Source organism: Papio anubis, chromosome 4 (genome assembly GCF_008728515.1).
Source record: "Papio anubis isolate 15944 chromosome 4, Panubis1.0, whole genome shotgun sequence".
Lineage (NCBI taxonomy): Eukaryota > Metazoa > Chordata > Mammalia > Primates > Cercopithecidae > Papio > Papio anubis.
Genome location: NC_044979.1, coordinates 161,408,851 through 161,427,160, shown reverse-complemented (window position 1 = coordinate 161,427,160; position 18,310 = coordinate 161,408,851). Strand labels below are relative to the sequence as shown.

The 18,310-nt window shown below is 38.7% G+C and overlaps 1 protein-coding gene across 6 annotated transcripts in view; it reads left to right on the top strand.

Moving 5' to 3' along the window:
* APP (amyloid beta precursor protein) overlaps positions 1-18,310 on the top strand; it is a 285,398-nt gene that overhangs the window by 45,316 nt on the left and 221,772 nt on the right. For all 6 annotated transcript variants that reach the window (XM_017956499.2, XM_017956498.2, XM_009202408.3 and 3 more), the window contains exon 2: positions 16,158-16,325. In XM_017956499.2, coding sequence (XP_017811988.1) covers positions 16,158-16,325 — 168 coding nt within the window. The remainder of the gene's footprint in view (positions 1-16,157; positions 16,326-18,310) is intronic.

Sequence of the window (18,310 nt, the reverse complement as noted above, 5' to 3'; positions counted from 1 at the left end):
TTTTCCTTCTTTTTCTCTCCCACCCCCGTTAGGACAAACTCACATTCTCTAGCCTGGTGCACTCTAATAATGCCTGTTGACCTTGGCCGTGAAAGCACTCCAGACTCACCCCCCAAACACTGCACCGAATGTGCTCATCCTTGAAATTTACAAGCCTTAGAATCTTTCCCACCTCTACTCCTGTTTTCTGCCTCCCTGCCATGCCTGGTGCTGTTACTCCTGGTGCTTCCAGTCAGACCGTAGTCTTGGCTGTGCAGTACCTTTAGCAGCCCTCAAAAATGTTTAATTTCTTTTAAAATCAGAAGGAAACATAAAGAACATGACAATAATCATGAATATACAATAATGAATCCAGCTTGACTTAGAGTTGTCTTTATACCAACAGAGCCCTAAAATATAGCTTTTCATGGTTTCTTAAGAGAGAAAGGGACCCACGAAAGTTGTCCTGGGCCCCCACATCCTCCTCATACACAGGTGGGATGCTGCTCTTGCTTGCTTTGGAATGTGGCAGCAGCTCCCAGTGACTTCACACGTTTATTACAAATTCAAGGTCATTCGCACGCTAGCCCTGTGCTACCTTTCATGCCTCCTGTCCCCACACTCAGCCTGGACACGTTTTCTGCCCTGGTCTTTGGTCTGCCTTCCTTCTCCTTCTCCAAGTCAAACCAGTCACTCTTTCCTGAGAGCTCTTTGATACACCCTTGCCAGATCTCTGCATTAACACTCCAGCACCTTTGCTTAGCCAGCTTGGCGTTATTTGTGTCTCCACCATTAGATTTTCTGTCCATCAAGGTCAGGAATGTTTTTGGGTTACCACACTGTCCCTAACTTTGAATATGTTCACTGCCTGGAAAATGTTTATCTGAATACAAGGCATCAAGCCAGAACTTGCCCAAAACTTAACCTAGGACTCAAACAACTCTGAAATCTTATCTGTGTCGAGTGGGAAGGGCATGTGTTTGATAACCATCAGCATTTGCTGTTTTGCTTAGCCATCAACAGTCCGTTTCTATCTCTTCCTCATAGTATTTTCGGGTGTATTTTTATACACCAGGCGTTCACTCCGGGTGTTAGGTTACACTGAAATCTCTGACAATCAGTTCTCTGTTACTGAAGGCTTTTAGTTGCAGGATTAAAAAAAAAAAATAGTTGATTGCACATTCGAAGTTTCGCTGCTCATACTGTTTGTGTAATTCTCGGAGTCTAGTTAATCTGATTTTTAAAGTGTTGCCTGAATTACAGAGGAATTCAGGAATGTGTTATCAAAGAATCAGGAAATTAACACTGAAATTTATTGAGCAACATAGCTAATAGGTTGTCTTGCTTTTTAAGCCTTCTTGTTTTCTAAGAGGATCCTGAGGTCCGTGGACAAGTTGAACTGTAACTGGTATTTAGGAATTGGTAAAGACAGAGGTGTGGTTGCTGTGTTTTCTTTAATCTGTTAGGAAATTACCCTGCTGGTGCCACAAGAAAAAATTTCACAGGTATCTAAATTGGAATTTATTTTGTATTGTTCCACGCCTTTGTCAATAATTACATTTTCTACCTTCTAGTTTATTACTGTTATTATTTTTCATGCCAGGTGTTTCTTACTTGTTGGCCTAAGTATTTATTGAATGCTTATATGTGGGAGTGAGAGAGAGAGGCCAATGCTAAAGAGTAGGGAGTAAGCCCCAGACAGTGAAGTAACTTTTGTCTTGTTTGCACATTAAAAAAAAAAAAAAGATTAGAAATCCTTGCTCTATATACTAGAAATATTTGATGTTCTCTTTTCTTCTCTTCTAACAGAGAAAACTTAGATGAATACTTACAGGCTCTACTGTCAACTAACCACACCCTCCTAATAGTGGCATCTGCATATTTACCATTGTGAATATCAGATTGCCTCCAGTGTTGTGTCACTGAAACTGACATTACCATTATATCCAAGAGTAAGACTGCAGTGTGATTTTGTGGCTCCTGGTCTTCCGTTCTTTTGGCAACAATCTTTTATAAATATAGTCAAGAAAATAGAAATAGAGTCTTCACTGTTACCTTCCCTTCAGAATTATTTTCTCCTAGTATTGTGGTTCCTGATAGCCTTTATTCCTATAGAAATGGCAATTTGAAAAATTCCTTTTGTGAATCTGAGGGCTCTACAAAGGAAAGCTTCTTTGATAGTGCTTTGGTGTAAGTTATTTAAGAAGGACAATCTACCCATGCTTATCAAGCAAATAGCCTGGAATTTGGACCTGGAGTATTCTTTAGTGTTCCAAGTCTGCAAGAAAAGAAATAATCTTGGCTTAAACTAAGTAAGTTAACAGAATACAATTTGAACAATGAACAAGAATGCTGTTCGAAAATTATCTTGGGTTCTTTATGTCAAGTTAATGTTCTCACTGAATTTCTATTATGTTTGTAAAGCAGTTTTCTCCTAGACCAAAAGTCCTAGTAATAAAACCACAGCAGTATGAGAGTTATAAGCACACAGCAAAGGCTGATGAGTAAATGTTATGACACTTTGAAAGGAAATAACCAAATGATACAATGTAAATATCCTTTGTGCTTATCAAAAATATGTCACTTCATGTTCTGTTCCTGCATTATTTCTGTAATTATGCTAAAAATAGAAAGGTAAAGGTCTAAGACCATAAATTCTTTGATGCCCTTTCCTTAAAAGTAAGGAATTATTATCTTGGATTCCTATGTAATATACTTACTTATAATCTCACTTGTTCTGACTGCAGGTGGCCTCTTACTATCTTTACATCCATGTGAATGTGTGTGCTTTGATGTGTACCTATGAGAGATAAGAACAAAAGCAAATGTCAAATATCTGAATTCCTGTTTCAGTGAGCTTTCATGGAGTAAATTCTTTTGTCTACTTGCCCGTGACCTCTTCTAATATGACTTGCATTAATGACCTTTAAGAAATCTTTTAATAAAATAAAAGTGTTTATTAAAATCTTTCAATAAAAGATTTTTATTAAAATCTTCATACGTGTTGCTTGAAAAGAATCTACTCATGGCAAGGACCAGTTAGTACCATTTTATGAAATCACAAGCTCATGGGCTTGTGATAAAACATACAAGTACGTTAAATTTGGCATTGGTAACGGCAGGCAGACTCACGTGAAAAATGCCCTGAACTGCTCTGCCTCATGCTGGTGGGAAGTCAGATGGAAATGACTTTCTAGAGAGTTTAGCTGGCCTCCGAGCTTAGTGGGTATTCACTCTCCTTATCCTCCAATAGCTGCTCTGAGATTTTAATGCACATTGAAGGACAATATGATAACCTGGAAAATTAGCATTTTGGTAAAGGTCTTTAACTTCATTAGTATTTTCATACCACTTTGGTACTAGAAATTGTAAAGATATTAAAGGGTATGGACAATGTGGAATGTATGTCCCAGACCCAGAAATGTGTACTGACTCCTCACTGTAGCCCAGAACCGAAAATCCCGCTAATTGCCTCTTCCCATCCTAGCCTGAATTGCCTCTCCACCTATGTTGGTTTTACAATGGCCTGAAAAGCCTGAAAGCTGGTAGAAACTGTATAGGAAAATAGGGTTGGGATAAATTTCTGGGCTGACAAAAGGATAGAGGAATATGCTTCTTTTTCCCCTTGTTCTAGTATATCAGCCACTCTAAGATGCAGATGTATGAGTATGGCTGTACTGGGCAAATTCTAGTTAAGTGGCAGACCCACTACCTCTTCTGGAAGCTTGTTTTCCTTTATATTCCCACCTGCAGCTTTTCAAAGACTTAATCTCTTCTCTTATGATCACTTGGTGCTCTGTTTTGTCCGTGCTCCACGTTCCAAGTGGTCAACATTGCAGTAGGTCAATGAGAAGAAACGGGAAAAATGTAAGAACCAGAAAACTGTTAAGGTTGCACTTACTTGTGCATTAAGCATGTTGGCATAAGTCTTAAACTCTAGAAAACTCACTGTAGTACTGTGAAGTACCACCGATAAAGTAAAAGTTCACTTTAACGCTGTATCCTTATTTAGTGATGAATATGATGTTGTATAAAAGATGAGGATCTGTGTATACCCGCTAGCTGATGAGTGAGGTAACATGAATAACATGGCAATATCCTAACTGTGCAGGTATGAGGAGTGACCCCCAGGAATATAATTGCAATTAAACTTACAAATTATGTGGGAATAGTCTTTTAGGGCAATAAAATAAATTATATCTAGAGCTCATAACTCTTATGCATACTTGGCTAGGTCTATGCAGCAAAGCACAGGTGATACTGAGGCTTTAACTTTGGGATTTGTTTGGTGCTGAGTCTGCCACATGGTGAAATGTGATATGAGCTCAGTGCGAGTGTCACATGATCAGTCTGCTTGCCCCAACATGCCAGAATTCCTTTTCTCACCCCACTGTCTCCTCTGCATACATACCTACCTCCCAGAGAGGGCTGGGTGGGAGCTACATGTGGCAAGAGCCCTCATTGCTTTTGTTACACAGATTTCAACACATATGGCTTGATGGAGTGCGATTGCAGTAGCATGAGTCTTTGGTGATGAAATGTGCATGTCCTTTGCTGGGAGAAGTATAATTATAAGATTTTTGTACTCACATAGCCACATGTGAGGTATGAGCAGAAACGTGGTCTCTTTAATAGCATTGGATTGCTTTCAGATTTGAAATATTTCCTTTTAGAAATACATTAAGTGTAAACAAAATACATTTAATTTTTTTAAAAAAACCATGCCTTTCTACAAATTGTTTATCATTTACAGAGGTCTAAAAAAAATAGGAGAAAAGTTAAGAAGCCCACAAAATCAATCAGATCTAAAGATTGCAAAGATTGTTTATCATCTCCTTAAAAGCTCCAGTGCATGTGTTTACAATATCATTGTGTTTGCCTCTGCTCAGATTCTTACTTTCCAGGTCTAGGACAACCCAAAGATCATAAGCCATAACTGATCCTACCTTATATAGTACATTAAATATAAAATATTTATGGCCAGGCATGGTGACCAGTTCCTGTAATCCCAGCACTTTAGGAGACCAAGGCAGGAGGAACACTTGAGGCCAGGAAGTTGAGACCAGCCTGGGCAACATACTGAGACCTTGTCTCTACAAAAAAAATTAGCCAGGTATGGTGGTACAAGCCTGTACTCATACCTGCTCAGGATCGCTTGAGCCCAGGAGTTTGAGGCTGCAGTGAGCTGTGATCACCACTGCACTCCAGTCGGGGCAATGGTATGAGACCCTGTCTCTTAAAAAAAATACAAAATGTTTATGAAGTTTCTGGCTAGGTATGTGCTAAATGTATGCCAATTGAAGTAATTGAAGTCTTGATTTTCCAAGAACTTATAAAAAAACCTGAGAGGAGATGGCAGGTATGCAGTAAGATTAATAAAGGACAAATGTGTAATATGTTGTCATGTACATAACTTGTTATTGTATTGTATATTTTATACTGGTTTATTTCAGGCATGTTAAGGGCAGTGCTGTCCAACAGAAATATAATGCAAGCCACTTGTAGAATTTAAAATTTTCTAGCAGCCATATTTTAAAAAGTAATTGGCATTAATTTTAGGCATGTATTTTATTTAACCCAATTACAATCATAGCATGTAGTCCATATAAAAAATTTTTACAGATTTTTTATATCACAATTTTTGTACTATAAAATATTTATGGTCAAGCATGGTAACTGATGCCTGTAATGCCAGCACTTTAGGAGGCCAAGGCAGGAGGAAGTGCTTGAAATCCAATGTATATTTTACACTTAAAACGTATCTGAATTGGAACAATAAATCTTCATCAAAAAATTTATTTTAAGTTCAGAAAATTTATAGTTAGAAAGTAGATTCACTTACCTGAGTTCTGGACATGCTTCAATGTTTAATAATGGGATGGTGTAACAGATTTTAAATCTACATTTATATTAAGTATAAATAAATAACATGAAAAGCTTCTCCATCTCACTAGCCTTGTTCCAAGTGCTCATACACCACAGGTGGCTAGTGCTTTTGCCCTGTTAGATAGTATGGGTTTAAGATACTCAACGGTATACAGTTGACCCTTGAACAGTAATGGATTGGAGTGCTAACCCCTGTGCAGTCAAAAATCCATGTATAACTTTTGACTCCCCCCCAATTTAACTATTATTAGTCTATTCTTGACCAGAAGCCTTACTGATAACATAAACAATTAATACATATTTTGTATATGTGTAATATACTTATTTTTTTCTCTAGCTTACTTTATTAGAATAGTTATTAAAGAAAAGCATAAGGAAGGGAAAATAGGCAATTCGTTAAGTGGAAGTGGACCAGCCTAAGGGTCTTCCTCCTCCTCCTCTTCACATTGTATAGGCTGAGGAGGAAGAGAAGGGGCTGGTCCTGCTGTCTCAGAGGTGTCAGAGGCGGAAGAGGTGGAAGCAGGAGAGTCAGGCCCGCCTGCTGTAACTTCTGTTGAAAAAGATCTGTGTATAAGTGGACCCGGTCCGTGCAGTTCAAACCTGTGTTGTTCAAGGGTTAATGCGGTATAACCACATAACAGAACTGCACTTGTACCGCTTAAATTAATATATATGTATAAGCCGGGCGCAGTGGCTCAAGCCTGTAATCCCAGCACTTTGGGAGGCTGAGACGGGCGGATCACGAGGTCAGGAGATCGACACCATCCTGGCTAACATGGTGAAACCCTGTCTCTACTAAAAAATACAAAAAACTAGCCGGGCGAGGTGGCGGGCGCCTGTAGTCCCAGCTACTCGGGAGGCTGAGGCAGGAGAATGGCGTGAACCCGGGAGGCGGAGCTTGCAGTGAGCTGAGATCCGGCCACTGCACTCCAGCCCGGGCAACAAGGCTATGCTTTGTTAAAAAAAAAAAAAAAATATATATATATATATGTATAAAAAGAACTGTGTAAGGGAGGAGAGTTTCCAAGAACAGCAGCAGGAGGGAGTGAAGGTGCTTGTGGGTGTAGGGCAGTAAGGCCTATAAGGCTACAATTGAAAAGTCTAGAGGTAAGCCCCTGAGCACAAGGGATTAAGCAAAAACAATCAAATGAAATGCCACATGTTAATCATAGTATGATGACTTTAGAGCGTGACTAAAAGCATCATAGCATATGGCTTTAGATCACCAGTGCTTTACCTGCTATGTGGGGCAGGAATGCAGGTTTCAAGCAGGGAGGTGTCCAGCTATGAGGGTTTCCCACAGATTTTAAGTACAAGGTTCCACTGCTTAAAAACTGTGGAAAAGTGTGAATCTCTGACTTTCTACCAACTTCGATAATCTCTTCGGAAATGCTGCTGGTTGATTGTCCATCTAATTTAAGTGACTTGTTGATGAGGTGCTCATGATCTTACGATGTTTCTTCCCAACCCCAAATATTTCTCCATCACTGTTGTTCATTTCATTGGGTACTTTCTTGTGATTTTCCTTCAGATGTCTTCTGCCCTCAGTTTTTTCGGATGAGCTAGTTCTGTTTTCTTTAAATTCTCCTGATAAAATTTTCTTTCCCTCCAAGTTTATTTTTATTTTTATTTTACTATTATTATTATTAATTATTATTATTATTGAGATGGAGTTTCACTCTGTCACCCAGGTTGGAGTACGGTGGCATGATCTCGTCTCACTGCAACCTCCGCCTCTCAGGTTCAAGAGATTCTCTTGCCTACTCCTCCTGAGTAGCTGGGACTGTGAGCAACCACGCCTGGCTAGTTGTTTTGTATTTTTAGTAGAGAAGGGGTTTCACCATGTTGGTCAGGCTAGTCCTGAACTCCTGACCTCAAATGATCTGCCCGCCTCGGCCTCCCAAAATGCTAGGATTACAGACATGAGCCACCACAGTGCCAACCCTATTTTTATTTTTATTTTTTTACTGTTTATCTAAAAATGTGATTGCATCCTTCTAGATTTTATTTGATGCAGCAAGATTTCCTGTGGTCATCTGGAGCTGTATTGGTGAAGCTTACGAGTGTATTAGCTGTTTTTTCATCTTCTTCTCTTTCCTGTCATCTAATACTTCAAATAATTATTTAACACAATAAATAGGATCTTGCATATACCTAAAAAAAGGCAACTTGAGAAAGTTTCTACCTTCTGAAATAATCTATGCCTTGATTCTATCACTTAGTATTTTAGTTATTCCTATCAAATACATGACTGTGTTAATTTCTCTTGCCACAAAAATGCAGCAAAGCCACAAACCCACTCCAAAATTTCGTGGCTTAGAACAATAACCATTTATTATAGCCCACAAGCTCCGGGTTCAGCTGATCTTGGCTTAGCTTGGCTACATTTGATAGAAAACAGTAGAAAATTAGAATTGAATATATGTAGAATATCTCTTGTACCAAAAATGAAGAGGAATAATAGGTTTTGATTGTTCTTTGTCGTATTCTGTGCTGGGTGCTAATCTGTCCTAGCTGTCAGAACCAGTAGAAGTCATACTGGAAAATCATTTATTTGTTACTATCCAATTTCTTTCAGTGAATGCCATTCAAACCGCTATCTCTGAGGAGCCCCGTTACCAAGTCCTCCACCTTGTTAGCAACATGGACTTAAATGCACTAATTCTAGAATGAGATTTTAGCAAAGCACCAGCATTTGAGATTTGTGCAAATTGAGCTCTTAAACCATGTGTATGTATGTGTATGTGTGTGTGTGCATGTGTTTATTCTAGCACTACCACTACATACCATACAGGTAGCTGTATACCAGGTATATATACAGGTGTATATGTATATAGGTAGGTATATGTCAACTGTTGAAAAACTAGAAAATACAGACTAAATAATGTAATGGTTGAAAAACATTAATAGTTGGAACATTGGGAGATTTGGACTCCTAGTTTGCAGATGCAGTTGGCTGCATTTGATTTAAGGAAAGAACTGACTTTGGAGAAATGTGTGTTTGCATTTCAGGAGAGATTTCTTAAAGAGGAAACTACCAAAGGTTAGTACATATTAACATCTAGTGATTTAAATTTGAGAAATGTAAATTAGACATTTAAGCAGTGGGTTTGCTTCCCATTTTACTTGCTCTAAAAGTATTTTTTTTAAAAGCCAGTAACAAAGACATGCAAAATAGCACTGCCATGGGGGAAAAATTACTTGAAAATAATATTCAAGATTGAAAAATAAAAAAGCTTGAGATCTAGTACCAGGAATGCCAGCTGGCTTGTTATGGCAAAAAGCAAGCGTGTGCTTTGGAATGACACTCTCGATTAGACTCTAGGCGGGTTTTGAGCCCTTCTGATTATCTGACTAGATGTGGAAGTGACTTATCTTGGTTTTTCTGAGTCAAATGAGATAATGAGTAAAGGCCTTAGTAGATGTTGGATTTTTGCCTGTTAATAACCCTCTTTCTGTCTCCATGTTCACAAGGTCAAGGCTGATGAGATATGGCAATATTGAGAGAGTCAGAATAGGATAAAGATCTCAAATACTGTATATATATATTTATTTATTTTTATTTTTTTCCCTTTGGTGACTGTATGAGACATGTCAGTAAAACTTTAAAGACAAGCCAGGCTTTGTGACTCATGCCTATAATCCCAGCACTTTGGGAGGCTGAGGCAGGCAGATCACTTGAGGTCAGGAGTGGCACCATGGCAAAAACCCATCTCTTCTAAAAAATACAAAAATTAGCTGGGCGTAGTGGCGCATGCCTGTAGTCCCAGCTACTCAAGAGGCTAAGGCACAAGAATCACTTGAACCTGGGAGGCAGAGGTTGCAGTGAGCCGAGATCACCCCACTACACTCCAGCCTGGGCAACTGAGCGAAACTGTCTCAGAAAACAAAACAAAACAAAAGACACACAGAAAAACCATAAAGACAGAATGAAAGAGATGAACTGTTTTTACATCAAGGTGACCTTGAGAAGAATTAGTCTTACCAATGCAAGAGTACAACATTAGACACAAGTATACATGGTATAGTATGTGTATGGTTTCATATGTTTGTGTGTATGTATATATATGAAGTTAAAAGAAAACATTCACCTTTTAGGACTAAATGGACATTGACTAGATTGTAAACTGTTTTTGAGGCTAAGAGTTTGGTTGCCATGCGTAAGGCTCTATTTTTTGTAATTCCAGTTTTATATCCATTTACATCAGTCCTAGCTGTAGATGCCACTCTTTCTGGATACCACCTAAATGAATGCCTCAGATGTTGGTTATTAATTTCACAAGTGGTGAATAACAAAGGCTCCTATTGAGGCACCTCTTGATTTCCTACTGGGCACCAGCAGCAAGCATGATTTACTGGCCTTGTTATGAGTGGGTAGGAGTTTTCGGTCAACTTGAGAACATCTATCCTTTGAGTAGAAAAAAAGCTTGGTATTAGGTTGGTGCAAAAGTAATTGCGATTTTTGCACCAACCTAATATCAACAGAGACCATGAAAAACATCAAGGGAGGATAGCTTGTAATTAGAAACCAGATCAACAGTGACCCAAAAAGAATTTCAAGTTTCCAGGAGTGAAACATGCAGATTACTCCACTGAAAGGAATTGTTTTTCTCCCATTCACTTTTACGGCAAATCATTTTTAGGCTGAAACTCAAGCTCTGAAATAATTGTGCAGCAAATAGTGGCTGTGAATAGATGTGGCAGCTCTCCACAAGGGTAAATAGAAACCATGTGCAGTTTCAGTCATCACATTTTATTTTTCTTTTTTACTAGCTTCTCTATTTTTGCCCACCACAGATACATGCACACACACACACACACACAGGGGCACAGCCTTGGAAAATTGCAATTTTCCATTTTAATTTGAGAGACAGCCCAGTCACATTAACAGAACCTTGACGGAATAAGTTGAATTCCCTTCTCTCTCTCTGTAACCCCATGGCCTTGGACACATCCTTACCCGGCGCCTTTTCCTCCCTCTTAGGGTCCACTTATGTAATTCTGATTTTAATTTCAGTTCTCAGTGATGAAATGAGCGACTGCAGATGTTCTGCTTCCACTGGAAATACTTTTCTTTGGCATTTAAAAGAAAACCCTACAGATGAATTATTCCCTTGAAAGGGGTTCACTCAGATTTTCTCGATTATGATTCTAGAAAACAGTTCTTTACATTTGACAATGGAGAATTTAAATGTTTTAACAGGAAAATGTAAAGCACTCTTGTGGGGTATAGTTGAATTATGCCCAGGTTAAGGGAATCCAGAATTTATGTCAGGAAACCATGGATGTGGTAGAAATAGTATCGCTGCAAAGCTGGGCACAGTGGCTCATGCCTATAATCCCAACATTTTGGGAGGCCAAGAGTTCGAGACCAGCCTGGCCAACATGGTGAAACCCTGTCTCTACTAAAAATTCAAAAATTATCTGGGCGTGGTAGCACAGGCCTGTAATCCCAGCTACTCAGGAGGCTGCGGCAGGAGAATAGCTTGAACCCAGGAGGTGGAGAGGTTGCATTGAGCCGAGATCACGCCATTACACTCCAGCCTGGGTGATGGAGTGAGACAGTGTATCCAAAAAAAAAAAAAAATGAGATTATGCAAGAATCTGACTCTAAGAAGTTCGAACTGATTAAAAAGTACCACATACTTCATTATATGAGGCCAGCTGTTTAGACTAGTGAGAGCAGTTAGTTCAAATGCAGAAAACAGATGGCTTTCATTAGCCAGAAACCTTAAAATTACATAAATCCACGGATGCAACTAAGCTATGGATCTGTGCCCTCTCCTTGCCAAGCAGGACTTTTCGGCTAGCAAAACAGAGAGCTCCTTGTTCACTCTTCCCTCCTAGATGGGACCCTGTTGGGGAGGAATGCTGCCAAGCCTGCTCATAAGGAATGTTGATCTCCTAGATGATAACAGAGAGAAACTTTTTGAAGAAAGGGAACACCCTGTTTGAAAGGACAACAAGAGAACTTGTTCAAGAAGGTGGCTTTGCATTTAATTGAAAATTGCAGCAACTGTAGGCATAGGGTTTCCAGGTTCACCTCTGCAGACTGGTCCAGATTGGGTATATATGTTTATATTTGTTTATGTTATCCCCTTAAGGCTCTTTTAAAACCGTTTCTAAAAATTCCTTCGGAAAGTCCATTTCACTTCAGTATACTTTGTATTGTGGCTCAAAAATATTTTTTTTTCGGTAACAAAAGTATTTCTTTTCTGTTTTTAAGAGTTGCAGCATTTTTAAGTTTGATATGTACGTCTCTGTAGTTCAGAGCACTCGGTAAACAGCCTCTTGCTTTTGAGGCAATTTGTCAATGCTTCATTGTTTTTAGCTGGTTATTTTGTTCATTGTCAGGAACACTGTTTTCCCATGGGAAAGCATCTCCAGTTTTATGATGTCAATGGAAAGTCATTCGGTTTACAAGAATTACCTTCATGTTCAGTCTTAGAAATGCATAGACCACGAATGAGAAATGCATAGACCACGAATGGCCAGTTGTATCACAGTTCTCATCTTTTAAATGTTGTCTTAGATTTTTGCAAAGTAACCTTAACTCACCTTAGAATAGTGTTAAGACATAAATAGAACTAAAATGTAGTAGTTAAGTGGTTATAGTTCCCATCTACTAAGGTATTTATATTTCTTTTCTTTTAGAAAAGAAAAATGTTTAAAAACATTAGGAATAATTATCTTTAGGATGACTTTGTAAGACGGTGCTTTTTTACTGGCAGCAAATATCTCAAAGATTTCAATTTTAAGAGTGTCCTTATTAACAGATTCTGAATAGGACCCTGTGTATGATTTATTAAGTCATTTCTTTGAGGCTTCATTCAGGAAAAGGGAATTAACCCTTGGATGGCAATGGATTAATGTGGCCATATTTCCTTCTGGCTGAATGCCAGGGAGTGGCTGCGCTTAGCAACCAGGCTTTGTTTCATAAATGGGTTACTTGATGCAGGTGAGGATGCCGTGGGTCGTTTGTCTTGTTTTAATTAAAGGGGACAGGAATATGTAGTGAAAGCATGGAATTGTTTGCAGATGGGCTTCAGTAAGAATGGGAAAGCGTCTGGTTCAATTTGTATCTCCAAGCTAATTGCTCTGATTTCCATATACACACCTGGTGTTGGTTCGGGGAAAAATTTTGCTTGAGAAACATGGCTTTTGTGAGTTGATATTTATTTGTGAAGGGCTCTTATAATGTCAAATGTAAAAAGATCTATACATACAACCAATTTTACAATTTCTAATTCAACAGCTTACCCTAATTATGAGGATTCACAGTTTAAATTATTAAACGATCTCCACTTGAAGAAAATAGAGCATGTTAATCATCACGATTCTCCAAACATTTATTTTTAAAGTTAATATTAAATCTCATTTGGTGGAAAACTGAAAGGAACTGAAGCATATATTTTCTAGTCTAAACTCTCATTATTAAATATTAAATATTAAAATGAAGACAACATGAGACAAATAATCAAGTTATTTGAAAAAAAGTTTTAAAAATTACCACTTTTTGGTAGTCAGCATACACACACATGCCAACAGATGGCATTAAAAAGTGATGAGAACGTGAGACAATTATAGGGTCATAATCAATTTATTTGAAAAAAATGTTTAAAAAATTACCACTTTTTGATAGCATACACACATATGCCAACAGATGACATTAAAATATCTGTAAAGTGAAGAAGCAGGGAGGATGACAAAAGGAAGAATAGAAGAAACCAAAGGAAGTTAAATCAAAAGAGGAAAACAAAAATGAAGAAGCATTTACTTGGTTTGTCAGGTAGGGTGACACATTGTATTTTGCCAAAAACTTTCCTGGTTTTAGCACCAGATGTCTCAGAACATGGCAGCTGACCTCCCTCACAGTGAGTGATCCCAGAGAGCAGTGAAGAATTGTGATGCCTTTCATGACCTTGTTTTGGATGTTACACATCATCATGCCCTTCGTGACCTTTTTGGTAGCAAAGGGTTTGTTTTTAAGAGTTGCGGCATCTTTAAGTCTAATATGTACATGTTCGGAAGTTACACCGTCATCATTTCTGCCGTACTCCATTTGTTGCACAGACAGACCCTGATACATTGTGGGATTGCCCAAGGTCCCTGAATAGCAGGAGGCCGGGACTACTGGGGGCCTTCTTGGAGGCTGGCTACCCTGGGGAGAGAAATTGTCAATTAAATGCTCCCTGTGGGAAGGAAATGGAATGAAGGGCATTTGTATTGACAAGAAGGTAGAACGCTTTCCTTAGACATTGTAATGAACAGATTGTGGATAAACAAAAGTACAGAGAGAGTTTGAGGCAGAGAGGAGGAGATTGATTCAACAGAATATTTACCAACTATGGTAAAGGCTCATTAATATCTCTGTACAGTTACAAACATGCTGCAAAGACTGGAAATCCTGGGGACAGGAATGAATTCGGAAGGTGAACAGAATAAAGTACTGTAGGAACAATGGCGATTCCATTAGTGAATTGTACGTTCCTTAAGGTCAGGGCCCTCCATGGCATCTAATATAGGGCCTTTTCCACAGGTACCTGATTATTATTTGACTTTCTTTCATGTTTTTGCAGTGTTATTATCTGTACTACTTATTTCAGTAAGATTGGCAACATTTGCATTTTGATTTCTAAGATCAAGACAATGAATTCCTCTTAATGCCCCAGGAAAGCTGTGAAATTTAAATTTATAAAGCATTCTACCTAGCTTGCTGCTCTGCATCTGTCAGGGAATGAGACCCCCAGTTTCGTGGAAGTCACAGGAAGTGGCAAGGGGCTCAGATGGAGGAGTTGAGGGGTCCTAGCTATTTCTACAATTGATCTGGATATTTTGGCATCGGCTGCTTTTACTTAACCATCTGGCAATGTCAAGGCAGAATTTCGTTAAATATTGGAAAAGTTACTTGAAAACATGGTTCTAGAGATTTTTGCCAGCAGCTTTTGCACTCATGACTTGGTCCAGTCTAAGACCTGTTTTGTTTTTTTGTTGTGAGGACCTAAGTCCTCTGTTGGGTTTTGATGAAATATGTGTACAAATGACTAAAATGGCCAGATGTATCCTGTTTTACATTTATGTGGGAAGAAATGTTTGGAAACTATTTCACGTCTTTAACCAGAAATTTCTCAGTGCAATTTTAGTTGGTGTTTTTCCTCCTGTGGACCGATTTTAGGAATGATACAAGTTATCATGGAATCACCCAGTTCTTGAGTGTGTGAACGAATGGCTTCTGCTGGAGGTTCATTCTTCTTGGCATGATGTCTCGTATTTCCCCATTTAACAGAGGAGGGCCTATCATGATTAATATGCCTTCTAATTGGTTTAAGTAACACCTTTACTCCTGTGGATATATTTTTCATTTCTTGCTGAATTTTTTTTTTCTTTTTGAGATACCAGAACCTATTAAGTGACATAATACAGATATTTCAGGACTTCCATTTTTTCTTTTAAAAATATTTTTGTAAAGGTAATGCCTGTACACAGAAGGGTTTGAAAATACAGAAGGCACCGTTTTTCATGAGTTTGTGAAGTGGTCTGTTGCCTGCAATGGTAATAGCTAGGACTGCTTACTTACTGCCCAGCAGGCACTATGCAGAGCTCTGAATGAGAAAATGTTGGCTCCTTGCAGATGGTTGGGAGAGGAGACACCAGCACCCTTAACAGACTTTTTAAGAGCTGAGAGAGTGATAACCAGAGAATATTCTGGGGAAAATCAGGTGGAATCACCAACATACTCAGTTATTTTTGTGGATGGTGATTTCTACAGGGAATTTTTCCGTTCAAAATCATAATGCAGTCACTTGTTAACTACCAATGCCATGCTTGCTGTCAGTGCTGAGAGGTGGCACACAATATTACTTTCAGGCTTGGTCATCAGGCAGGGCCTGGCAGGCATTGTGCTCTGTGTGAGTCAGTGGAGTTTATTATGAGAATGCGGTAGCCTCCACAGTGATTATATTTATTATAGAAAAACATGTTATTTTGTTGTCAGAACCTTTCAGCAGGTACCACAAAATCTCATATGGGAAAATGTTTAAATTTTTCATGAGTAAATTCCTTTCGGTATTGGTAATTTCCTTCTCTGTTTCAGTGTAAAAGAAAGCACTATCTTATAGGCGGCTAGAAATGTCTGTAGCATACATAACACTTAATCTAAAGCAGGGTTGAAGACCGGACTGATTCCTAATTAAGAATGAGCAAGAATAGAGCTCTTTTTGATCCCTGTTCTTCCCCCCAGCCTCTGCCTTGGAACTATGGATTCTATAACTAACTGAAGCTTCTTCTTTCAGGTACCCACTGATGGCAATGCTGGCCTGCTGGCTGAACCCCAGATCGCCATGTTCTGTGGCAGACTGAACATGCACATGAATGTCCAGAATGGGAAGTGGGATTCAGATCCATCAGGGACCAAAACCTGCATTGATACCAAGGAAGGCATCCTGCAGTATTGCCAAGAAGTAAGTCCTGTCTGGTGGCTAGCAGTTCACGTTGGATCACGTGCACTTGTTTTCAGAAAATTTAACTTCTTATGTTTTGCATCAGTATTTTAACCCTACAGTAAAAATCTTGGTTCCTAATGATTTGCCATACCATTAATATATTTATTTGCATTACCCTATGATATACATATAAATGTTTTTAAAATTATGATGTCATATTATGACCATCACTAAGCAGTAAAGTTTAAGATGTCTCAGCACTTTTTTTTTTCCTCACTCTGTCGCCCGGGTTGGAGTGCAGCGGCATGATTATGGCTCACTGCAGCCTTGCTTGACCTCCTGGGCTCAAGCAGTCCTCCCACCTCAGCCTCCGAGTAGCTGGACTATAGGCATATGCCACCAGGCCTGACTGATTTTTTAAATTTTTGTTTTTTGAGACGCAGTCTCACTCTGTCGCCCAGGCTGGAGTGCAGTGGTGCAGTCTCGGCTCACTGCAAGCTCTGCCTCCCGGGTTCCCGCCATTCTCCTGAGGAGCTGGGACTACAGGCACCCGCCACCACGCCCAGCTAATTTTTTTGTACTTTTAATAGAGACGGGGTTTCACCGTGTTAGCCAGGATGGTCTCGATCTGCTGACCTCATGATCCGCTCGCCTCAGCTTCCCAAAGTGCTGGGATTACAAGCATGAGCTACCGCGCCCAATCGATTTGTTTAATTTTTAGTAGAGATGTGGTCTCCTTGTGTTGGCCAGGCTGTCTGAAACTCCTGGGCTCAAGCCATCCTCTGGCTGGACGTCCCAAAGTGCTCAGATAACAGACATGAGCCACCACGCTCAGCCCTCCGCATGCCTTTCATCTTTAGTATATATCTCACCACGGCTCTACAGTCAAGGTCTTTTGGTTAAAAGTGTTAGAATCAATTTTTTTCTGTTACCAGCTTGATATATATTTTAGTTCATTTATATCTGTTTGTATTCTATTTTAGTTTTTTCCTCCCTTACTAATTTTACTTTTTGACTATCATGTTAGTTCTATAAAATATACTCGGAAAGCTCACTTTTTACTCATTCTCTATCGATAAACATTTTCATTGTTTCTGATTTTTATTTTTTTTTTGGCAAAAGAAAATACATGTTTTTCCTTCTTGTACAAAAAAAAATATAAAGTGCACTCTTCTGCACTTTGCTTTTTTTTTTTAAACTTAACTTTATATCCTGGAAATCATGCCTCCTCATTTCGTGGAGATCTTCATTTTTGTTTAATTCTTTGTAGTCCTTTTGCTGTTACTGTACGGGGTGCTCCTTTCTTACTCAATTTAAAATAGCTGGAGTTCCAGGCATTTCATCTCACACTTCTTAGATAGTTATCTCTTCTAGGACATGTGTCTGCATCTTAAGAACATTGGAAGTAATTAGTCTTATGCTTGTTGGCAAAGCAAAATTCTTGACACTCATTATAAACAGCAGATAGCCTGGCAACATTTTATTTTGTTGTAATCCTTTTTGTACTAGAAATTTTTCCTTAGCCTACTTGGATAATGAATGTTTGTTGTTTAATATTACTATTCTATTGAGATCCTTTTATTTTAAATTATAAATACTAAAATTATTATTAAAAGGTTTAATTTGTTTTGATAGCATTCTGTTTAAGAAAGGACAATAATTACTAATTGGTGTTTTGAGAAGCAAAAATCATCTGCATTATCACAATATATTACATATTAAGTAATTTTTATCTTGAAAGGAGTATGAACCATGATGTGAAATGATGAATAGTGGAAATCACTAATGCTTAAGTTCATTATATGTTGGTTTTTTTTGTTTGGTTTTTTTTTTTTTTTTTGAGATGACGTCTTGCTCTGTTGCCCAGGCTGGAGTGCAGTGGTGCAATCTCAGCTCATTGCACCCTCCATCTTCCGGGTATAAGTGATTCTCCTGCCTCAGCCTCCTGAGTAGCTAGGACTGTAGGCACCAGCCAACACACCCAGCTAAATTTTTTTGTGTTT